Source organism: Dreissena polymorpha, chromosome 10, assembly GCF_020536995.1.
Source record: "Dreissena polymorpha isolate Duluth1 chromosome 10, UMN_Dpol_1.0, whole genome shotgun sequence".
NCBI classification, from domain to species: Eukaryota; Metazoa; Mollusca; class Bivalvia; order Myida; family Dreissenidae; genus Dreissena; species Dreissena polymorpha.
In genome coordinates, this window is record NC_068364.1 from 9654303 (window position 1) to 9680392 (window position 26090).

The 26090-nt window shown below is 37.0% G+C and overlaps 1 protein-coding gene across 10 annotated transcripts in view; it reads right to left on the reverse strand.

The window, feature by feature from the left end:
- Nucleotides 1-26090, reverse strand: part of LOC127848315 (uncharacterized) — a 97784-nt gene that overhangs the window by 43633 nt on the left and 28061 nt on the right. For 4 of the 10 annotated variants that reach the window (XM_052380693.1, XM_052380690.1, XM_052380699.1 and 1 more), the window contains exons 2-11: nt 24281-24493; nt 22943-23316; nt 17574-17636; nt 14418-14501; nt 10659-10780; nt 6519-6624; nt 4671-6063; nt 4154-4221; nt 3195-3282; nt 1330-3022 (exon numbers count right to left, since the gene is read on the reverse strand). In XM_052380693.1, the coding sequence (XP_052236653.1) occupies nt 1330-3022; nt 3195-3282; nt 4154-4221; nt 4671-6063; nt 6519-6624; nt 10659-10780; nt 14418-14501; nt 17574-17636; nt 22943-23316; nt 24281-24493 (4204 nt within the window). The remainder of the gene's footprint in view (nt 1-1329; nt 3023-3194; nt 3283-4153; nt 4222-4670; nt 6064-6518; nt 6625-10658; nt 10781-14417; nt 14502-17573; nt 17637-22942; nt 23317-24280; nt 24494-26090) is intronic. The other 6 variants (XM_052380698.1, XM_052380697.1, XM_052380694.1 and 3 more) reach the window with 6 other exon arrangements.

Here is a 26090-nt window from a genome sequence, read left to right on the forward strand (position 1 = left end):
AGAATAAGCCGATGATGAAGACCGAGTTCTTCTTGACCGGCAATTGGTGTTATCGGTGGCAGGCCTAATTGATGACTGTTGACCGGACCGGACCGGTGATCAATGACCGGACCGGACCGGTGACATGACCGGTGACCAGCCGGTCCTTTCATGACCGGTTACATCACAGGACAAAGACCGTAGAATGGCGGCTGCCATGTGGTCTGACATTGATCCAGTCGTTCCATGATCATCGTCGCGGGTATGCATGGTGAGTCATAAGATCTGATGACGATTAACTGACAACAACACCATCTTGCCCGGTACCCAGTGACCGACAAAACCGCTGGTCATCCTTGACCAGTGGAGTCACCGGGTAATCAACGTCGGATGGAGGTTCGTTGCGTTTGCAGCTGATCGAAGTCCTCCGGCGACCTGCTTTCGTCCATATGTCGTAAGCCCACAAATCGCAAACCGCACATTTGTTATTAAATGTGCAACCAGTACATGCAAGGCAAGTATCGTGGGAATCCCACCTTGCCTTGATATGACCACAAGAACCTCTATCCTGTAAGTTCATTCTGAAATAAAAGAAACAGAAAGAACCTACAAAAGACAAATTAATGATTATAAATTCAAATTAAAAGTTAAATCACAAAATGTAAACACAAAGAACGCTGTCTAATTGCCCTCAATTACTTATTGGGGAATAGGCACAAACTCCTCGTGGTTCACGTGCTCATGACGTCATGTACATGAGCGACGCTACAAACAAAGAAACCCAGCAAAAGCAGAAATATGACAATTACTGCAACAAAAAGTATAGAAATATAAACCGAATGATACAAATAAAAGATAAATAAACTTTATCCTTTTAAACTCCGACAAAAACACAGTGAAAAGAACACATAAGTCCTGAGCCTAAAATAGGCGTGCACATGGTTTTATCCGGAAAGGAAAGATGAGTTATGGTTCTTGATTTCCTGTTAGGTTGCATTGTACTATGTTTAAACTGATTTGGATTCTTTATAGAGGTGGACGATTCCCAGCGCTTGAATATTTACCGGATGAATAAACTCCCTTGGAAAGGGGTAAGCTAGAGATAACAGGTAACGTATTAGTGATATTAAAATGGTCAACCGTAGTCAAAATGTAAAGTTTATATCCCTGATTGTAAAACGCGGTAGATTAAAATGCACTAAAGTTAATTTAGCAACTAAAATTTAATTTCCAACTTAAAATTGCTTTATGATTACTAAAAAACTTTAAAATGATCAAGATTAAACTACCATTAAAGCATTTTGTATCAAGAGAACCAATGCAAGAAATATATCTACTAAGATAACTTACAACTTCTGTCATAATTTCCTCCACTGATGATGCATTTGGCTCTGGAGGATCTAGCATCTGGGCTGGTGGTTGAAAGGCAGCCTCAGCAGCAAGAGGATGAGCAAATGCCTGGGAAGCATGCGGTAACTCTCTGGTCACAGCTGCAGCTGGCTGGACAGCCCTGCCATGGGCTACAGGTGGATTAGCTATTGTTTGGGCTACAGGTGGATTAGCTCTTGTTTGGGCTGAAGGCGGATTAGCTCTTGCTTGGGCTAGAGTGGGTGGATTTTTGGATGCAGCTGGAAGTGCTGGTGGTTGGACACCCCTGTCCTTGGCTGAAGATGGATTAGCTTTTGTTTGGGCAGCTGGTGGATTAGCTCTTGCTTGGCCTGCAGGTGGATTAGCTCTTGCTTGGGCTACAGGTGGATTAGCTCCTGCTATGGCTGCAGGTTGATTAGCTACTGCTTGAGCTACGGGTGGATCCGCTACTGCTTGAGCTACAGGTGGATTCGCTACTGCTTGAGCTACAGGTGGATTACCTACTGCTTGAGCTACAGGTGGATTAGCTACTGCTTGAGCTACAGGTGGATTAGCTACTGCTTGAGCTACAGGTGGATTAGCTACTGCTTGAGCTACAGGTGGATTAGCTACTGCTTGAGCTACAGGTGGATTAGTTTTTGTTCGGGCTGGAGGAGGGCGATTTCTTGTCACAGCTGGAGGTGCTGGTGGTTGGACACCCATGCCCTTGGCTGCAGGTGGATTAGCTTTTGAATGAGCTGGAGTAGCTATTGCTTGAGCTGCAGGTGGATAAGCTATGGCTTGGGCTACAGGTGGATTAGCTCCTTCTTGGGCTGCAGGTGGTTTAGGTAATCTTAGAGCTGCAGGTGGATTAGTTCTTGCTTGGGCTGCAGGTGGTTTAGCTATCTCTCGGGTTGCAGGTGGATAAGCTCTTGCTTGGGCTGCAGGTGGTTTAGCTATCTCTTGGGTTGCAGGTGGATTAGCTCTTGCTTTGGCTGCAGATGGATTCCCTATTGTCTGGGCTGCAGATGGATTTGCTATTGTTTGGGCTGCAGATGGATTCACAATTGTCTGGGCTGCAGGTGGTGGATCTCTCACCTGAGTTGCAGGTGCTCTACTCTCATGAGCATCATGCTGAGGTGAAAATGGAAGGCGAGCGGGCTTTAAAACATGCGGAGCAATAGTAGGATTTGGCTTGCCTTTTGTTTTCTTCCTCTTGTCTTGCTGGGTCTCAGACCTATCTACTGCTGTAGAATTCTTTATTTCAAATGCATGTTTAGACCCAGGAGTCCCTGATTCTTTAGAAGACTGATCCAATTTAAGGTTCTTAGTGCTAACCTGTCCGTAGAGATGTCTTTCATTGAACGTATGATTGAAAATGTCGTTCGGTACTTCATATGCATTGGCTGCAGAATTCTCCAGCCACGGAATCAAAAATTTAGGTGCAAAAAAATACCCTGTTGTTAAATATTCACCAAAAGCCTTCATATACTGTTCCCTGGAGGTCTTAAACAGCAACTGAGAACAACCAAGCCTTGTGATTTCATCATGAAATGTTGCGTAACAGCTTTTTATTGCTTTCTTCAGATGTAAAAACTCGTCGCTGCTCGGCCTACAAACTGCACACCATGTCTTGTCAGGGTCAGGGTTGTCAAAAACCAGTCTCTCAATCTCACCTTGTCTTCGCTCTGGGGACCTACAGACACAAGCAAAATTTTAACCTAGCCACCTTTGACATAAAGTCCTTAAGCTTTATTCTTCTGGATTGACAAACAGGCAAGCACTAACTAATTTTCATCCACGGTATAATAAATGGCTATTGGAAAAATTAGACTAAGTTTACTTAAATACATGGAAGGACAGGTTACCTGTAACTGTGCCACACATCATCTTCCTGGCGATTCTGGGCTTTACATTTCAACTGATGTGAAGCCAAGGTAGTTGCATCGAAACAATCTGAAGGCAAATCAAGATCATACGTTTACCATCCTACTATTATAATTACTATTTTTCACAAAACAGTTTACTATGCATTTTTCTGATTCCCCCTACCACTTTTTTGGTGTGACTAAGAGCCCTTTAAATTGAAATGGTTTATTTATAAGCTATCATAAAACTAGAGCTTTCAATGAGGTTGATAAAAACCTGGTTATACCACAATTGCACAGCGGTAACAAATTATACCATCTCAGAAATGTTAACATTTGTACCAAGTTATTTTATTATTCTCAACCCAATAAATTTGAATAACTGCATTTAAAGAAGTACATACTGTCGTCAGAGATGGCTGTCAGTGGCCGGTTTTGAATATATGATCACAGCAAAAGTTAAGCTTGAATAACAAAAAAATGCCACAAAGACTGTAGTCCCCATGTTGGTGTCAGACTGCCACATCGACTGTAGTCTCCATGTTGGTGTTAGACTGCCACATAGACTAAAGTCTCCATGTTGGTGTCAGACTGCCACATAGACTAAAGTCTCCATGTTGGTGTCAGACTGCCACATAGACTAAAGTCTCCATGTTGGTGTCAGACTGCCACATAGACTAAAGTCTCCATGTTGGTGTCAGACTGCCACATAGACTAAAGTCTCCATGTTGGTGTCAGACTGCCACATAGACTAAAGTCTCCATGTTGGTGTCAGACTGCCACATAGACTAAAGTCTCCATGTTGGTGTCAGACTGCAACATAGATTGGAGTCCCCATGTTGGTGTCAGACCAACATACCAAGCACCCAACATGGTAACTCCAGTCTATGTGAGATTATAGCAAGAACTATACACTGAGTTACTACTAGTACAATATACAATATTGTCACAACTCTGACCTCCACACCCCCTGCACCTCATGGTGTTGTACTTGTTCTGCTGAAGTGTATTACAGGTTTCATCCACTCTGCAAAAATATATTATTATTATATGGGTTTTTAAAAACTCATTAAATGTACAATGGCTTTTATGTAAATGTACAGAAATTTTTCATGACCTAGACTAGGCAAGGTTTACAATTTACCAGTGTTTTTTTTAACCGTGTATCTATATTCTCAAAGGCAATACAGGTTCCCACAATTATCAGGACAATTTCATGCAATATTCCACGTACACATAGATGCAATTGGTGACATGCAGATTCTTGAATGGAACTTGGTTTCGGTTAAGTGATTCATAAAAAGAGTTCAACTCCCTTCCCCTATGCACCCCCAACGTGTTATTTACTAACTTATATCTAAATGTTAGTGGGGCTTTTCCATAGAAAGGGTAATTTGCTGTTAACACTAAGGCTAATCAACTTTTCTGTAATTTAGAAAAAGTGGGTTATTTCTAAAGAACTAAAACTATCCTGACCTCAGAAGTGCAGGTTGGCTAGTTGGTTCTGCAAACACAGGATCATCAGTTACATCCATATAGTCCTCATCTGAGAAGTCAGGGGTCAAACTCAGCAAGATTTTTGGCGGTTGGATATTCACATTTCTGCTAGCAGTACTGGAGTTTGGTTGGCTGTATGTTATCTTGTGTGTGGACTTGATTGTCAAGGTTTGCTGAGATTTGCTTTTATGAATAGAAGATGTCTGGTAGATTTCTTCTGTCAGCTCTTTTTTGCTTGAACTGGACTTAGACTTGGGCTCTCTCCAGTTTGTTCTGTCATCTGAAGGGGTAGACCAACTTGAAGACGGTTCAAAATCTGACCGACTTGTTGATGGTTTTGAAGCTGATGATTCACCTGCTACAGCCATTATTTCTTTTTCATCCTTAGTAATATTCAGCCCCAAGGCCGTGGCAGTAGTTGCAGTGGCTGGTTTATCAGAATGTAAGCCAACTTTGTTGTTTGCAGGTTCTGCTTTTGGCTTTGCCAGCAATTTGTAGGCATCATCATCTCTAAGTCTCCTAATGAACTTGATCTCTGGTAGATCTGAATCATTTGAGTCAGTACTGACAGGACTTATTGATGGAGTACCATCAGAATCACTCAAGATGCTCTTCCTGTATGTGGACTTCAAACATGCTGCAACTTCATTATCAATAGTGTCCTCATTAGAATCTACTTTCCCACGAACAATAATACTAGGTGGTTGCTTCATATACGATTGTGATTTATCCGAACACATTTTAATAATTGGGGATACAAGTAAATTACAATTCTTTCCCTCATCTTCAGTACTTATTCCACTGTCAGACAAAGAAATACTTACTCTAGTGCCAGCAATTTGGTCTGGAGTCTTCAGAAGTTTTGTGTCTGATTCTTTTTCAGTTGTGGAGGTATTTAATATTTGTTCAGTCCTATCGATGAACAAATTATCATTCTGACCATTCAGGGATGGCAAAGAATCAAGACTGTCAGATTCCATAAGGTCTGGACCTGAAGTAGCACTTGCTGTTTTCTCTATCTTTTCACTCTTTACTTCCACTAAGTTTCCTTTAATTTCTACTATTCTATCTTGGTGTTCCTTTACATTATCATCACTGTATTGTTCAGACTTAATCTTTGTTCCAGAGGCAAAGCTGTCATTGTTATCAACTATTTGGATTCTGTTCCCAACTGCAACAGTGTTTTTCATGGCATCATCAACACCCAGAGCTTCTTGTTTAATCTTTATAACTGCTTGTTCAGTAGAGTTTACTACATTCTTTAAGTCATCAATGCCTTGTTTAACTGACCCTGTGTTTTTGTTGGCTCTCTGCCGTGTCAACTGTTTGTGGCATAATGTAACTCTAATATTACGGCCTTTGAATTTCTTACCTGAAAGGAATATCAAACAACCATAAAAACAATTTGAACACTATGTTTATAGGATTTAAAAATTAGAATGTGATCAGATTAAAAAATAATAATGTTGTCAAATTGTTGGTGCTTTCATTATCATTTTCAGTAATACAAAACTATAACATTTTCTATTAATTACATTGAGTAATGAAAGTTAAGCAAATACCAAAAGCGGTTTATAAGTTATATAATAACTTAATGAATAACCCTTGCTAACACCAATCAACAAACCGTACACAAATGGTTTTTATACATTGATCACAGTTGTGTTTACCTAACTTGATATTATAGTACTAGGTACATTTTGTAAAATGACATTCACTTATTCCCAAAGCGAAACTGACATGTCTGATTTTGTTTAACTTGTAACAGTTACATAAAGAATCATCATCGATAAACACTTAAGCAAAGAAGCATGTACAGTAACTCACGATTGAACAAAGTGACAGCTACTTGTGCAGAAATCGCATCTGTGAAGTACACTTTGGCGTTCTTTGTGACTTTACCCCTCTGTTTCTGTTTCAAGAAGCCCACTTTCTACAAAAGCATGCACAGAAGGTCCAGTAAGACTTAACTATATGTTTGTTTCTGCTTATAGTCTAAAAGGGTTCAAAATGGAGTTAGTTTAGAATGTTTATGGGCTGTTTTACTTTTGATTTACAGTATATATTACTGTCAGGTTACATTATTACTATGATCACATGAAAAAAACACTTGCAGATAATCTTGTTAATAACATATTCCCAGTCCACTTACACTATAATTTTTATCATATTCAAAAATCGTTTAAAAAAGACGTTCACCAACAAAAATACGAGCAAAAACAGTCCCTTGACAGCATGCTCAACTTTTATTTTGCTTTGATAGTATACCGTAATGCACAGTCTGTGTCAGTCACCTGATATTACGACCTCAAAAACATACTGCATGTGAAAAGCTACCTCGACACAAAATTAAAGCACAATACCACCATCCGAACTAAAGTTATTGGCTGAAACAATTTTTATATTTTAAATAACTGCATATAAGCTACCTTCAAACAAAAATACAGAACAACATCTCCATTCAAACTAAAATTGCCCAGCAGAAACACATTTTCTATTTTTAGTAACACTGACCTTGACCTTGATACCACTAGCCCCAAATGCAAACAATCACTAGATCTGACTGTAACCTACATACACATAACATTTCAGCAAAATATCTCCATCCTTACTGAAGTTATTATGCAAAAACTTTATCTACATTTAGGAACAGTGGTTTTGACCTGAACCAACTTGCCCCAAATGCAAACCCAGCAGGTAGAGATAGATATTGCACACATATCTTTCCAAATTTTCCTTCATACAAAAAAGTACAGTGATAGGCTTAATTCTGCTAAATTGCAGCTCAAATTCAGGAGCCTTGGTTTGTGACCGCAAATGATGATCCTTAAGACATGTAGGAAGTTTCAATTGATTATCTGTAGTAGTTACAGTGATATGAACTAGTTGCGTGTAAATTTTAAAATTTAACTTGCAAGCAAACCATAACCTGATTTTTTTAAGTAAAAATGGGCGCATTACCGCTATTATTCTAAAAGGCGTGTCAAGGTAATAGGTCTTTGTAAGTGACTGTTTATAAAGACACTGAACACATCTTTATATTTATTTCAATACATATAGTAGACACAAAGATATGCACACAAAAAAAAGACAAGTAACTTTTCTAAGAATGAAAGGGGCATAATCCATCTTAATAAAAGGTCAGAGTTATTTTCCATGGTCAGTGAGCTAGCATGATGATCAAGAGGACATGGATGAAGTTTCAATTGAATATCTGTTGTACTGGTAGTTACAGAGATGGCAAATTTCAACCTGCATTTCAACTTGCGCTCAAGCCTTAGACAGGTTTTTATAAGTACAAAAGGGGACATAGGTCTGGGTCAGTGAATATGAATAGACCCTTAACAAAGGTAAAGCTTTATTTTTATATCTGTAGTAAATATAGAAAAATGTAGTAGTTGCATGCAAACATAAACCTGAATTTTTAAGTACAAAAAAGGGCATAATTCTGCGAAATTGCAGGTCAGAGTTATGCAACTTTGTCATAGACTTTACATAACACAACCTGAACACATGCGTGAAGTTTCATTACAATACCTGTAGTAGAAACAGTTATATATAGACCTTTCCCATTAACACATTTTTAATAACAGAAAGGGACATTCTGCAAACTTGCAGGTCCAAGTAAAAGGAACTTGTTCAGTGACCTCACACAATCACCACAAACAGATTGGTAAAGTGTCTTTGAATATACAGAAGTTGTAGTAGAACAAGAGATGTGTTTGTCAGAAACACAATGCCCCCTATTGCAACGCTTTGAATTTTTTTTTATATATCATTTGGTAGGTTTAGAAATTATCTCCCTTTTAAAGCTTATAACTTCCCTTGGATTGTATTTTTTGACTTTTGAACTTGAAGGATGACCTTGACCTTTCACCACTCAAAACGTGCAGCTTCATGAGATACACATGCATGCCAAATATCAAGTTGCTATCTTCAATATTGCAAAAGTTATGGCCAATGTTAAAGTTTTCGGACGGACGCACAGACTGACAGACGGACTTACGGACAGTTCAACTGCTATATGCCACCCTACCGGGGGCATAAAAAGTGATAAATTAATGTTGTTAACCTCAACCATGATTGTTGAAAACAAAAAAGGGATATTGTTCTAGTGAATTATAGGTCCGAGTCTTAGGACTTGGCCAGTGACCTCAAACAATGCGTGAAGTTAGTCGAAACAGTGATATTGATGTTTTGCACGTTTACATAAATCAGAGCATTTTGCAGTTGCATGTAAGTAGTATGCCTGTATATGAGTAATATAGCTGCCATATTATTACTATTTGATTATGTTTCAAGCAGGGATCATATTTTCCCGCAACATCAATCGGTCCGGATTTAAATGGGGAAAAGTGTCCAAAAATTTATATCCGAAATCATGACAAACTACGTTAAAATATATGCCATTGATTTTGCTATTCATAAGATGGTATAATAAATGAACAAGTTAAATTCCCTTAGGCATTATTTTTAAACGGAACATACGAGTTTTCTCATTTTGTTTTATCATTTGCTATTTCATTGACATTGGTTGTTTCGTGTGCTGTTTTATCTGACTGTTTTTCATCGTTGTCAATATTATTAGTCTGCGTAAATCTACCGATGTTTTAAATCGTTGTCAACTCGATAATAGCTTACAAACATGCATTGAACCCAACAAATGTCTGTGCGTAGGATCGTTACTGACAATAACAAAACCAAATATTTAAGAAATAATTCATGTACGTTATAGTTTGTAGTCGAATAACCCACGGCCGATAGTTAAGATGCGTAGGGATTATATGATTTGAAACCACGCGTCTAAACTTTCGGTCGTGGGTTATTCAACAACAAACAATAAAGAACACGAATTATTTCGATTCTAACACGATTTTTACTGAAGATTTATACAATGTAAATTATTTTTCTAGTGTACTATTTTATGTGAAGTTCCGCCCATAAAAATAACTTTCGGCTGTTCTGTCGATCAGATCCACGACTTATATTTATTTATTGCCGAATTATTACGCTGGTGGAAAATGTATCGGCATATTTTGTTTAATTACAGAGCGTGCTTTCAGTGTACAAGGTCCGCCCACAATTATTGCAGAATATCCGATTTTCTTCTTTGTTTATATGACAGTTGACTGTATCATGCATGAAATGCACAATTTCCACGAGGATAACATTGAGGTTTGTATCTCCGAAGTAACTGTCAACGATTTTATCCTCTACACGGACTCTAGTATACACTCCGTGTCCTGGACGAGTACACCTTACGGACCTATTGTGCTAGGTATAAGCCAGTGAAATTATCGATTGATATTGACACGGGGTTATTCACGCGTGACTAATACACAGCCGCGCGAATCTTCCCTGCTTGGGGCCATACTCTGATACTAGTCGGCTGACGTGCAAAAATCTGGTCCTGACCGGTTTAGAGACTGCAGCGAATGGTTTATCACACATAATCGAGATAAGAATGTAATAAGGGTGTGCACTGTGTAATCGATTTCATGACATGGGAATTTTAGCAAACAGAATCAGACCGACTGTTTGGGATTTTCAATCGGTCTTTCATGACCTCAATCGGTCTAGAACCGACAAAGCCGACAAAAATATGATCCCTGGTTTCAAGAATCATTCTGTAAATGAAACTGAAAATGTACATGTGCACTGAGACAGTTTTCTTCATCCCCCCTCCACCCTTAGAGATAATAACATTTCCAGTCCGTAAAGGCCTAGTCTAATAAATCCTGCTGTGGACACAATGCAGTAGATCCGGATCAACTGAGATCAATTCAGTGTTGAGATTAAAACAGTGCACTCAATCAGTGCTGAGAGAAAGACACCAGATTCGGATTTAAGGGTGGACCAGTACCCAAAATGGAACACCCCATGAGGGGGCCACATAAGAAGTGTATTGCTTATCGTGAGGGTGGGTGGGGGATTAATATACATTTAGTAGTTAGTAGAATATCACACCTGGATGGGTCCAGCCCTGCTGAAGTGGTTTCTGACCTCTGCCTCGCTGGTCTCTCGGGGCAACCATCTGACCTTGACATACAGTTGGGACCTATCTGGCTCCGAGTCATCTGCAAGCAGGGCTTTTAAAAGTAAACATGGAAGTCTGAGAGTTATTTACTTCAATTTTTTGTGGTTGTTCTTCCACATAAGTAGTTATGAAAGAAGCTTAACTTAACAAAAACAAGTTACGGTACCATATCTAAAACTTGGAAGAGAAGACTTTCAATTTTGTAAACATAAATATAAGCTCGGATAATTGTAATTCATAATTCATAGTATGCAGCGTTCGACACTAGCGGGAGTCCAGACTCCTTAAAATGAGACTCGGACTCCTTGTTTTTGCGTCAGGGGAGTCCGTCCGACTCCTTTAAAATCATCTTTGAATATACAAATAATAAGTTGATTTCCTTACTTGTTTCGCAAGATCAGAATGTCCGCACTTTTGTGGATCCGAAAAATGTGCTACAAATCATTATGCTTGAACACATTGACAAAAACAAAAAAATCTGAAATTATTTATTTTGGTTCCTTGTCACTGTCCGTGCGTGTAGTAATAGGGGAACATGCAAACTATGAAACGATTGTTGCAGTTTTTTTTTCCACTGATATTTTTGCTGTAGTAAATTAGCTTCGCCAAACAGTTTCTCATTACTATAAAAATCATCACAATACCCGAATGTTTTTACGCATTGTATGTTTTATGGCCCCAAGGTAATGAAGATTGGACCGGCTGTGAATCATTTGAGCATGAATGACCCGTGTCACTATCAATCAATGATTTCAGTGGTTTATTGCAGTTTAGGCATTGCCATACCAATCACACTAATCGGTTCCTACCGTGTACTCCTCTACGATTAAATCTTGGACTCCTCCACGATTAAATCATGGCAATTTACTTAAGAGACTGATGATGGCAACAGGGTGTAATCCTCGTGGAAATTGTGCTTTGCATGCAAAATATTGTCTAAACATGTTTACATGGTGTAAAAACCCAATGATGAAATTACAATAAAATTAGAATTATTTTGCGTTTCTTAATATCCACGTTCTTGGAAATACATGTATTATAAAGAAAATATATAAAGCAATACGAAATATAGGGTTGTTACACCCTTACCCTGTGATTTAGTAACTATGACACTAACAAAACAGAAGGCTCCAATAACGTTTAACCCTAATGTTGAGGTTAAACAAGCAATCATAATGCATAATAGAAAATAGTAAATGTTGAAATCTTACAATTATTAAGTAAATTATTAACTTAAATATTACTGGAATCCGTTAAATATTTTGCAATGTGATATAACAAATATTGAACAGCAGTCACTTACAACTTTGATCTAAATACAAACATACAATAAAAAATTAACATTTGATGGATTGACATGTGTTAAAGGCCGAAAATATGATATAACATGGAGAGGGGGGGGGGGGGGGGGGGGGGGGTATAATGTGGGTGTGTGATCATTTAATAGATGATCTTTCAAAAATAAGAAAAAAAAAGAAAAAAAAATTGAGGGGTGGGGGGGGGGTTGGGGGGGGGAGAGGGGGGTATAATGTGGGTGTGTGATCATTTAAAAGATGATCTTTCAAAAATAAAAATAAAAAATAATAATTTTTTTTTTTTTTGGGGGGGGGGGGTTGGGGGGTTCTGGGGGGGGGGGGGCGTGGGGGATGGTTTGGGTGGAGTGAATTGTGTGTAAGGTAAGTTTTGTCAAACTTTAACATAAATTTATCAATTATATGCATATTCTAAGTACTAAATGGGCCATAATTCTGTCAAAATGCTTGATACAGTTGTCTGCTCTTGTTTATAGGTTGGGGTCATGTTGGTAAACAAGTATGCAAAATATGAAAGCAATATGTCAAGGGACACAGGAAATATTTGGGGTAGTACGCAAACTTTAACATAGATTTATCAATAATATGCATATTCTAAGTATAAAAGGGGCAATAATTCTGTCAAAATGCTTGATACAGTTGTTTGCTCTTGTTTATAGGTTGGGGTCATGATTGTTAACAAGTATGCACAATATGAAAGCAATATGTCAAGGGACACAGGAAATATTTGGGGTAGTACGCAAACTTTAACATAGATTTATCAATAATAAGCATATTCTAAGTATAAAAGGGGCAATAATTATGACAAAATGCTTGATAGAGTTGTCTGCTCTGGTTTATAGGTTGGGGTGATGTTAATAAACAAGTATGCAAAATATAAAAGCAATATGTCAAGGGACAATGAAAATAAATGGGGTAGTACGAAAACTTTAACATTTGCTGCATATTCTAAGTGGAAAAGGGGCCATAATTATGACAAAATGCTTGATAGAGTTGTCTGCTCTTGTTTATAGGTTGGGGTCATGTTGGTAAACAAGTATGCAAAATATGAAAGCAATGTGTCGAGGGACAAAGAAAATATTTGGGGTAGTACGAAAACTTTAACATTTGCACGCAGACGCTAACGCCTACGCCGGGGTGAGTAGGATAGCTCTACTATATATATTTTATATATAATAGTTGAGCTTAAAAGTGATCATAAATAAAGAAGTTATGGCAATTTGAGCAAAATGTTCAATTGTCTAAGTGTAAAAGGGGCCATAATTATGACAAAATGCTTGATACAGTAGTCTGCTCTTGTTTATAGGTTGGGGTCATGTTGGTAAACAAGTATGCAACATATAAAAGCAATATGTCAAAGGATATAGGAAATATTTGGGGTAGTACGCAAACTATAACATAGATTTATCAATAATATGCATATTCCAAGTATAAAAGGGGCCATAATTATGACAAAATGCTTGATACAGTTGTCTGCTCTTGTTAATAGGTTGGGGTCATGTTGGTAAACAAGTATGCAAAATATGTAAGCAATATGTCAAGGGAAAATGAAAATAATTGGGGTAGTACGAAAACTTTAACATTTGCACGCTCATGGAACGGAACGCCAGGGTGAGTAGGATAGCTCCACTCTATATATTTCATATATAATAGTCGAGCTAAAAATGGCGGGCACCGGTTGAATATTTATGACATTGAATTGAAAAATCTTTCGATGGTTGTTTAATGTTTATTTAGGTAAATACGAGTGATTTGATGCTCGAACATACACACAAAGGATTAGAAGATGGATTTTCTTTGTTTATCTTTACGACGATGATTGTGCAACTTATAAACAAACATGGAGCCTAGCAAAGGGAATGCTATTGATATCAATGACCCGCCTGCCAAATACACGTTGTTTGTCGTTTTATTGGTACTAGTAATGTTTTCTCAAAACTGTGTTCAAAGTTTAAGCAGTTCTTGTCAGTGTTTTGTTATTTCACAGTGTTATATTTCGTATTTTTTTAGTATGCAATGATACTCAATCAATCAAATTGACAAATACTCATAGTTTCATACTATTTAATGTCATGTCAAGTTGTCAGTATTAATTTTGTTCATTGAAATTCATATTCGCGAATAAATATTCGTATTTGCTACCCTGTATTCGTGATACGTATCGTGTTCGTCACCAAGTGTATTCGTTACAGCCCTAATTATAATATATTATTTACCATTCCAGCAATACTTACAATCTTAAAAGACATTTCAATGAAAACAATTCCAAACATGAAATACTCAGAGACCTAAGGACTTGTATTAATTTAAGGAACTTTCATCAGTTATCCCATAGGAGCATGGTGAATACAAGCCCAGACTCTTTGAATGACGTACCGTCAACCTCATATATAGGAATCTTGCCCACTCCTGTGATCACCACATCCTCTGTGTCCATTTTTGTTTTGACAGCAGAATCATCTGAAATAGAATAAGCTAGGTCAGGGATTTTAAATCAAGTGCAATCTGTAATACAATTTATTATAAAATTACTTCCATGTTGTTGTTTGTTCTCCCTTAAATTATATTTGGCAATTCTATGGCATGTGTTAACATTTAATACTGGAGGTTTGAACTCACTGGATACTGGTTTTGAAAGTTTGACAGAGCATTTGGGAGTTTTTGCATAATTGCATGACTGAACCGTGACTTTTGAGGCTAATTTGGAGCTGAAATTTGTCCCCATGCTTTAGCTCAAGTCTTCACACTTGGCACTCTACATTACATCGCAGTTAGCAGGGTCCAAAGATCGTGATAGGCGATATATCCGGCGCGCAATATAACTTGTCAAGTCTTTCATTCATTGTATGTATGGATAAGCATAGTTTGGCAATTTCAAAAGATGCTATTTACCTACCTTCTTGTATTATGTGTCTATTGTATATCCATGTGTTATACATATACATAACATAACAAGGGACAAAATTGTCACAAAACCAGGTTTTCATTGTGAAAAAAAAATCTGATAAAGGGAGAAAACTCAAACTGAACTTTTGAAATGACCAAAAAAAATTAACCCCCTTTGTAAGTTTTTTTTTTTTTTTAAATCTATTTTTAGTCGTGGCGACCTTGACATTGGAGATATTGACGTGATTCTTTCGTGGGACACACCGTCCCATGATGGTGAACAAATGTGCCAAATGATTTTAAAATCTCACAATGAATGACATAGTTATGGCCAGGACAAGCTCATTTATGGCCATTTTTGACCTTTGAACTCAAAGTGTGACCTTGACCTTGGAGATATCGACGTAATCATTTCGCGCGACACACCGTCCAATGATGGTGAACAAATGTGCCAAATGATTTTAAAATCTGACGATGAACGACATAGTTATGGCTCGGACAAGCTCATTTATGGCCATTTTTGACCTTTGAACTCAAAGTGTGACCTTGACCTTGGAGATATCGACGTAATTATTTCGCGCGACACACCGTCCAATGATGGTGAACAAATGTGCCAAATGATTTTAAAATCTGACAATGAACGACATAGTTATGGCCCGGACAAGCTTATTCCGCCAGCCCGCCAGCCAGCCAGCCAGCCCGCCAGCCAGCCAGCCCGCCAGCCAGCCAGCCCGCCCGCATTCGCCAATCTAATAACCAGTTTTTTCCTTCGGAAAACCTGGTTAAAAACATTATTTCATATATTATTTTAAAATGGGTATAATAAAATGTGTTATCCGAAAAGCATTGCCCATTTTTATTGTTCCTGAAAGATGACAATATCTAGCCACAAATAGCCACTCCTCGTGTATTTCCTGGAAATTCTTTGTTCTGGTTAAAAGCATGCAAAAATTAGACCTCATGTACAATCACATCATTCTTTCCCGTGGAAAGCATGGGCTTAAATATTTAAATGATGAATAAAAACTTCTTAGTGCATGGGACACAACTCACTCTAAGATCTTTAATTTGGATAAAAAATTAGTAGTGCAAACCTTTCCTTGAAATTAAAAACATGTCGTTTATAAAGGATATAAAGGGCCGCAATATAACGGAGCAGTGTATTTATCAATTTCAATTAGGGGGTAAAATACCCTTTACACTTAATCCTTATCTGGAGCTCTGTTCTGTACTTATAACAATGATATGAAGTTGCATGTTTACTTTGACCAGAGAATAACTATATATATGCACCTGCATTGTGTTGTGTTGTGCTGCCTAACATTTGTGCCAAGATATTTTCAATTCCATAGCTATATGGCTGATTTATGGATGAGTGCAATTGTCAAGCTGTTTTAAGGCCCAGTTTGACTTTTGAACTCTTATGAGCAATATTGACATTTGAGGTAAAGAGAACATGTTACACGCAACCAGTGTCCTGATGGCAGTGTTATGCACATGTTATTTTCAACTTGCATGATGAAAGACAAGATGCTTTATGGCCTAATTTGCTCTTTGACCTCTACGTTCAATCATGCATGACCTAGGTATGGAGATGGGTGTAACATGCGACGGGTCACCTTATTACACAGTGTTTTTTTCGTTCAAATTTCGCGGCTAATATTCAGCCCCATTCCCAATGGAAAACCAGATGTGTTTGTGAAACAATATGTCCCCTCATATATTTAACCTTTGACCTTGAAGGATGACCTTGACCTTTCACCACTCAAAATGTGCAGCTCCATGAGATACACATGCATGCAAAATATCAAGTTGCTATCTTCAATATTACGTTTTAGTGTACATGTGTGTATATTAAATGAGCGATTTTGACCCATATATTTGACCTTCGACCTTGAAGGATGACCTTGACCTTTCACCACTCAAATGTGCAGCTCCATGAGATACACATGCATGCCAAATATGAAGTTGCTATCTTCAATATTGCAAAACTTATGGCAAATGCTAAAGTTTGACGCAAACCAACAAACAAACCAACACGTCAACAGACAGGGCAAAAACAATATGTCCCACAGGACATAAAAAAAGAATATATTTTCGCAAATGAAACCTTAAAATTCCCAAACGAAAGTTTCCAAAACATCTTTTTTTTGTAATCTTCACATTTAGTTCATCTCCCATCCAGCTTTATAAGTTGCACCTTAGTTGATATAATATTGAAAACACGTTTATTATCAATTTTAAAGCATTTTTTAAACAACAAAAAAAAACACCAATTTCCCAATTTTAGTCACAACACCGCAATTTTTCCCAATCCAAAGGGACCAGGCCCCATTCCCAAATGGTGAAAAAATCACACATTGGTGCCAAGTTATTAAAAATCCATCAATCACTGGAATAGTTATGGCAGCGACAGGTATTTTAAGAACATTTTTATATGAACATGGATCTCACATGCTTCACACTTCAAATTACCACAAGATAAAGAGTGTACATTTAAATAAAAAAAGCAGGATGAAGAATTCCAGTCTTTCAAGGCCTAAAACATGCATCAACATTCAACTGTTGGGACAGCTTTAGTGAGCTTTCAGCAAATAACTTCACACAAAATCATCAATTTAAGAGGTTGTTGTTATTATGTACTACCTGGTGTGGCTACTCCTTCTTCCTCTTTAATGGAGAAGTGATCTGGTAACTTGAGTACAAGATCTACAAAAATACATACACTTGGATTGGAACTAGAAATGTGTCTGCAAATGGGTTTGAAATTTGGCGCCCGTATGAGGGCCCATTTGCAATGAAAAAAGCTTCCACCTTACAAGAGCACAGCATAATGGGTGCCACGCTCGGCTGCGGGTGCAGTTTTGAATAAATGAAAGCTTGACAGATTTTTTTTTCAGAGGTAACAGTGACCTTGACCTTTGACCTAGTGACCCCAAAATGGGTGTGGCATGTAGAACTCAGGGATCATATTTTTTTCGGTTTTGTCGGTCCTAGACCGATTGGGGTCATGAAAGACTGATTGAAAATCCCTAACAGTCGGTCCGATTCTGTTTGCTATTAAAATTCCCATGTCATGAAATCGATTACACAGTGGACATGCTAACACACCCTAATGACATTCTTATCTCGATTATGTGTGATAAACCATTCACTGCAGTCTCTAAACCGGTCAGGACCGGTTTATTGCACGTTAGACCAAGAATCAAAAACTTGTGAACAGCGGATTAAAGACGCACCCGAAAAGACGCGTCTGAATGCACGCGCTGTAACTAAACCAAACATGCCGATACATTTTCCACCAGCGTAATAATCCGGTAATAAAATTATGAATGAAAGTCGCGGATCTGATCGACAGAACAGCCGAAAGTTATTTTTATGGGCGGAACTTCACATAAAATAGTGCACAAGAAAAATAAAATACATTGAATAAATCTTTAGTAAAACCGTGTTAGAATCGAAATAATTCGTTTACTTCGTTGTTGAATAACTCACGGCCGGAAAATTAGATTCGTGGTTTCAAATGCTTCGCTCTGGTGATTAAATCCCTGCGCATCTAAACTATCGGACGTGGGTTATTTGACAACAAATTATTTCTTAATTATTTGGTTTGTTGTTGTCAGTAGCCAACCTACGCACATACATTTGTTTGGTTCAGTGCATGTTTGTAAGATATTATTGTGTCGACAACAATTTAAAACATGGGTATAGACTTTCACAGATTAATAATATTGACAACGATGAAAAAAGTCTGATTAAACAGCACACGAAACAACAATGAAATACCAAATGATAAAACCATTTGAGAAAACTCGTTCCGTTTAAAAAAATGCCTAAGGGAATTGTACTTGTACATGTATTTTACCACCTTATTTAATATATTTTAACGTAATTTGTCATGATTTCGGACACACATTTTCGGATACTTTTATATCCGGACCGATTGATGTTGCGGGAAAATATGATCCCTGGTAGAACTCATGAAGGTGCATCTACATTATGAAGTTTCAAAGCTGTAGGCGGAAGCACTTTGATTTTAGAGCCAATGTTCAAAACCTTAACAAACCTTGACATGGACGGCAGACACGACAAGCTGGCTATGACAAAACCTCGGGTTTTCTCCGAAAACAGAGGTGCTAAAAATACCACATGGAAGGTTTCTAATATATATATATTTTTTAAATATATCTTTAAATATCATTTGTTCATCTCCCATCCAGCTCTATAAGCTTAACCTTAGTAAATTTCTTGAAATGACTTTCTTCCTCAATTTTAAAGTATTTGTTAGCAAAAAATCAATAACACTTCTTTCCCATTTTTAGTAAAAACAATGCAATTTCACCAATCTAAAGGACCTGGCCCCATTCCCAAAATAGGGAAACAAGAGGACTATGATGGCCCTAAATTGCTTACCTGACTCATTAAGATCAGATGAAAACTATGACCTCTATTGTATACACAAGGTTTTTCTATGATTTGACCTAGTGACCTAGTTTCTGACCCCAGATGACTCAAATACAATCCCAATCCAGATTTCATCAAGATAAACATTCTGACCAAATTTCATTAAGATTGGATGAAAACTGTGACCTCTATTGTCTTCACAAGGTTTTTCTATGATTTAACATAGTGACCTAGTTTTTGACCCCAGATGACCCATATACAATCCCAACCCAGATTTCATCAAGATTAACATTCTGGCCAAATTTTATTAAGATTGGATAAAAACCTCTACTGTCTACACAAGTTGTTGTTTTTAAACTTTGACCTAGTGACCTAGTTTTTGACCCTAGATGACCCAAATTCGATCCCAACCCAGATTTTAACAAGACAAACATTCTGACCATAGTTCATTAAGATCTGATGAAAACTGTGACCTCTATTGTCTACACAAGGTTTTTCTATGACTTGACCTAGTGACCTTGTTTCTGACCCCAGATGTTCTAAATACAATCCCAATCTAGATTTCATCAAGATAAACATTCTGACCAGAGTTCATAAAGATTGGATGAAAACTGTGACCTCTATTGTCTACACAAGGTTTTTCTATTATTTGACCTAGTGACCTAGTTTTTTACCCCAGATGACCCAAATACAATCCCAACCCAGATTTCATCAAGATTTACATTCTGACCAAATTTCATAAAGATTGAATGAAAACTATGACCTCTATTGTCTGCACAAGGTTTTTCGATTATTTGACCCAGTGACCTAGTTTTTGACCCCAGATGACCCAAATACAATCCCAACCCAGATTTCATCAAGATAAACATTCTGACCAAATTTCATAAAGATTGGATGAAAACTGTGACCTCTTTTGTCTACACAAGGTTTTTCTATTATTTGACCTCGTGACCTAGTTTTTTAAACATTCTTACCAAATTTCATAAAGATCTGATAAAAAACTGTGGCCTCTATTGTCTACACAAGGTTTTTCTATTATTTGACCTAGCAGTGTTTTTTTTCACCATTTTGGAAATGGGGCCGGGTCCCTTTGGATTGGGAAAATTTGCGGCGTTTTGACTAAAATTGGGAAATTATTGTTGTTGTTGTTTTGATTACAAATGCTTCAAAATTGAGGATACAAGTGTGCCCAGCATTATATTTACTAAGGTTGATCTTATATGGATGGGAGATGAAAAAAAAAATTGAAAAAAAAAAAAAAATTCTTTTTTTTGGTTCCATTGGGAATATTTAGCTCCCATTTGGGAAAAACATATACTTTTTTCCATTGGGAATGGGTCCGGTTACCGGACCCGATTTTGAATGAAAAAAAAACACTGCCTAGTGACCTAGTTTTTTGATCCCAGATGACCCTAATACAATCCCAACCCAGATTTCATCAACATATACATTCTGACCAAATTTCATAAAGATTGGATGAAAACTGTGACCTATGTTGTCTACACAAGATTTTTTCTATTATTTGACCTAGTGACCTAGTTTTTGACCCCAGATGACCCAAATACAATACCAACCCAGATTTCATCAAGATAAACATTCTGACTAAATTTCATAAAGATTGGGTGAAAACTGTGACCTCTATTGTCTAAACAAGGTTTTTCTATTATTTGACTTTGTGACCTAATTTTTGACCCAAGATGACCCAAATACAATCCCAACACAGATTTCATCAAGATAAAAATTATTACCAAATTTCATAAAGATTGGATGAAAACTGTGACTTCTACTGTCTACACAAACAAATTCTTGACGGACGCACGCACGCACAACGGACGCCGGACATCACACGATCACATAAGCTCACCTTGTCACTTCGTGACAGGTGAGCTGAAAACACTTAAATATTTAAAAAATAAAATAAAGGCAAAATTATTAATTTATTTAAGACTTTATGAACCACCACTCCATATACCATAACTAATCTGACTATTTTATTATTGTCCACTTTATTAAACAAGTTTTGACAAATAAATATATATAATTGGCAATGGAAGTTACAGAGAAATTACAGTTGGAATGGCCCTTAGCTTAAACATCATAGAGTTAAAACAGTCTCATAAATGGCTAAAACAGTCCCCCATTGGTCAAAACCACCTTTCATGTTTTCCAACATGAAATAATCAATTTTTGATTTATTATTGAGTAGGCACAATCTTATTCATCTGTTAATACATTTAAATAAATTAAATTCCCAAACCCATATAAAAAATGAAATTTAAAGATGCATGATTAATCACAAAATCAAATCTATTCAAAAGAAATTTTAACAAGCACACTTGTGTTAATGTAATGTAATTTATTGATGTATTTAACTGACATTCATTGATATATTCAACCCTCGACCTACTATGTATGTAATAACTGATAAGCCATATTGCTGCTAAATTAATCACTATAATAGAGGATGCAATGTGTGGTTAATGTCAATAGGCTGCATTTCAATTGTTGTAATTTATAAGTAAATAAAACCTAATTTTTTGTAATTTGTCATTGATTGTAGATTCTAATCGTACTTTTAACATTTGGATTTTTTTTTACTTTACAATAGTATTAACTTATAAAAATTGTGATTAAATGTACTTCCTTGTAAATTTTAAGCAATTTTAATATTGAATCAAATATAAATTTTGTTAAAAATATTTGTTTTTATGTAAATAAACATTTAAAATCTCATTTAACAGCAGAGATTGCAAATCTGGCATGTAAAAATGCCCAATATTGAATAATTATTGTCAGTTCAAGGAAAATCTTATAGGTTACCTTCTCCCATTTTCTCATTGTTGAGTTTTGTTTTAATGGGCCATTTAACTGCAGAAGCATAGTTAAATGACACAAGGCAATTAATCAAGGCATCATCTATGAACAATTTCAAGAAGTTGAACGGCTCCCAGCTGTCAATTTCAATGTTAAACTTTGCAAGACCTGTATTGACCAGCCATTCTCCAAGTCTCATTGATTTTAATGGCCACTTGAATTTACAAATTGAAAGATTTCATCACCACTTTTTTTAAACTTTCGCATTTTGCGACAATTGTGAATGGAAGCGGGAGACCTGGTTGTGTAAAAAACCCTCCGGAAATCAGAATGCCGGATGGACAGATTTGACAAGTTTTTAAGTCCAAGGCCCATAACTTTGCACAAAAATAATGGACAAGAACAAAACTCACAATTTATCTGTAAGTCATGTAGGTAGACTCATGTAGGTAAATATGGCTTCTGATTGTTTGTTTTGAACCCTCAATGACCAAGCAAGACCCAGATTTGAATTTTACAAGTTGAAAGATTGGCAAACAGGAAGGCATGTTGTGCTCAGATAACATATTATTTTATTTTTATTGTTTTTTTTTTAAGGGAGGGGGGTGATTTTAGAGACGTAATAGGGTCATATTCCTTATGGTGAAAAGTAATATTATCTTTTTTTTTCCACCCCAAATCCTGTTTGAAAATTCCTTATGTGTCGTTTGACTTTCAGAATTCCATGGATATTGGTTATTTCCCAAAATGGTAACAAAAAGTCATGAACTCAGCTAAAGATGCTGAGGCTTTCATACTTGCAGTTGAATCGTCTGCCTCATCATCTTCACCACTCAGTACATCTTCATCAGACTTGTAGTCATTGTCATCGAAACTTGAGTCTTCATGCGTCATAGAGTCATCAACAGACGCAGACTTGTGGTCGATGTCATGGAAACTCAAATCTTCATAGTCACTAGAGTCAACACGTAAACTGTTTTCAATCAATCCATAGGCCGTACGCCCTTCCAAGAGGTCATCGATACAGTTCTGTAAGAGTGTATACTTGATGTCCGACTGGTTGGTTGTGTGCTGCACTGACTTGCATACTGTGTCTGATGCGATGTTTGGAAACATTTCCACCAGTTCTTTAAAAACCTCATTTTGCAGGACTGAGAGTCCATATGCATCTCTGGAAATAAATACAGCTGCATATTTGTAGGTTTAAAATTGAATCTTGACAGAATTTATTTAAATCACACAGCGTCAGAAAAATAATTATTTTCAAGAGAAGCACAGCCGTGAGTGAGATTTGTGTTCTACAATCACAAATAAACAATTGACAGCAGCCAACAAATTCCATTTTTTAAAGCTTTTCCAAAGTGTGTTCAAATTTGAAGGTTAGCGCATTTTTGTTCGTTCGCGTTTCTAAATGTTTAAATACAGTGTTTCGTTGAATTATGAGCCTGAATTTGATTTACATGAAGGCGCAAAAATCTTGACAAACTCGATTAATTTAAGTTATAAAACAATCCGTTTATCTCACACATGTTTTATGTAAGCACCTATATACAAACAGCTGATAAGCACATGCGTTATTTGATATGTCTATAGAAGAATGCAAATAACATTTGGAATAGTGCTTGCAAGTGCTTGGGAAATATTCAAGCGCGTAATAACCATGATCAGTAATAACAATTGCCATCAGTTTTTTTTTTCATTCAAAATCCCAATGGAAAAAAGTATATATTTTTCCCAAATGGGAGCTAAAAAATCCCAATGTAACCAAAAAAAAAACATTTTTTTTTTTTTTTAGATCAATATTTTATTCATCTCCCATCCATATAAGATCAACCTTAGTAAATATAATACTGGACACACTTGTATCCTCAATTTTGAAGCATTTGTGAGCAAAACAACAACAATACTAATTTCCCAATGTTAGTCAAAACGCCGCGAAATTTCCCAATCCAAAGGGACGCGGCCCCATTCCCAAAATGGTGAAAAAAACACTGGCCATGGTGACATTAATGTTAATGTTATGGAAAAGCCGTACTGCTGCACTAAAAGTGCCTGAGGAAAAGCAAGCAGGTGGTTTAAATACTCTAACCAGTGTCTGCACAAAAATTGACAAGATTTTTTTGTCAATAAATGACCTTTCAGATCTGTCCTCTACAAGTGGGGTCATTGCCAACTTCTCTGAACAAACGTTCATCAGTTCATAGTGTGTTGCTTGGCACCCCTCCCAGAACTCCTCTGTTTCCATGACAATTTTCTTGATCTGAGATGGATCATGTTGCGGAAATATAACCCCAAGTTTCTTCACTACGGACTTGCCCAATTCTGAAGTATCCTTTTCTTCAGAGGTCCTGAAAGAAAACAAACGTGCTATGCTTGTATCAAAAGCTACCAACTTTTATTGCTGCAGTGGTCTTGGAAATAACAAGTTCATTGAGAAAGGCACTTGTTTGCCCTTCATATGAGGCATGTTTACAGTTGGTCCAGGAAAACCGTACCATTCCCAATGCGAATTTTTTCACATTTGAAAATTTCAACAAACAAGAGGGCCTGAAAGGCCCAAAGTCACTCACCTGAGATAACATGATATTATTGGGATAAATTTTCTGACCAAGTTTCACGAAGATCGGAAAATAAATGTGGCCTCAAAAGTGTTAACAAGGTTTTACTATAGCCATATAAGGAAAAATGCCCCGCCCCCCGGCAGTCATGTTTTTCAACCAACCGGCATCATTTTTGAACTCGTCCAAGATATTATCGGAATGAATCTTCTGACTAAGTTTCATAAAGATCGGACAGTAAATGTGGCCTTAAGTGTGTTAACAAGATTTTACTATAGCCATATAAGGAAAAATGCCCCGCCCCTTGGAAGCCATTTTTTTTAAGCAAACATAATTATTTTCAAACTCATCCAAGATATCATTGAGACCAATCTTCAGACCAAATTTCATGAAGATTGGACAATAAATGTAGCCTCTAGAGTGTTAACAAGGTTTTACTATAGCCATATAAGAAAAATAGCCCTGCCCCTGTGGTGGCCATGTTTTTCATTAACTGGCATCATTTTTGAACTCTTTCAAGATGTTATTGGGATGAATATTCTGACTGAGTTTCATGAAGATCGGACTATAAATGTGGCCTCTAGAGTGTTAACAAGATTTTACTATAGCCTTATATAGCCATATAAGGAAAAATGCCCCTCCCCTTGGCGGCCATGTTTTTCAAGCAAACGTAACCATTTTCGAACTTATGCTAGATATCATTAAGAAAAATCTTCTGACCAAATTTCATCAAGATTGGACAATAAATGTGGCCTCTAGAGTGTTAACAAGGTTTTACTATAGCCATATGAGGAAAAATGCCCCGCCCCCTGGCAGCCATGTTTTTTAACCAACCGGCATCATTTTAGAACTCGTCCAAGATATCATTGGGATGAATCTTCTGACCAAGTTTCATTTAGATTGAACAATAAATGTGGCCTCTAGAGTGTTAGCAAGATTTTACTATAGTCATATATAGCCATATAAGAAAATGCCCCGCCCCTTGGCAGCCATGTTTTTCAAGCAAAGATTACCATTTCTGAACTCATCGAAAATATCAGTGGGACAAATCTTCTGAGCAAGTTTCATGAAGATCAGAAAATAAATGTGGCCTCTAGAGTGTTAACAAGGTTTTACTATAGCCATATAAGGAAAAATGCCCCGCCCCCTGGCGGCCATGTTTTTCAACCAACCGACATCATTTTCAAACTCGTCCAAGATATTATTGGGATGAATCTTCTGACCAAGTTTTATGAGGATCTGACAATAAATGTGGCCTCTAGAGTGTTAACAAGGTTTTGCTATAGCCATATATAGCCATATAAGGAAAAATACCCTTGGCAGCCATGTTTTTCAAGCAAACGTCACCATTTTCGATCTCATCCAAGATATCATTGAAACCATTCTT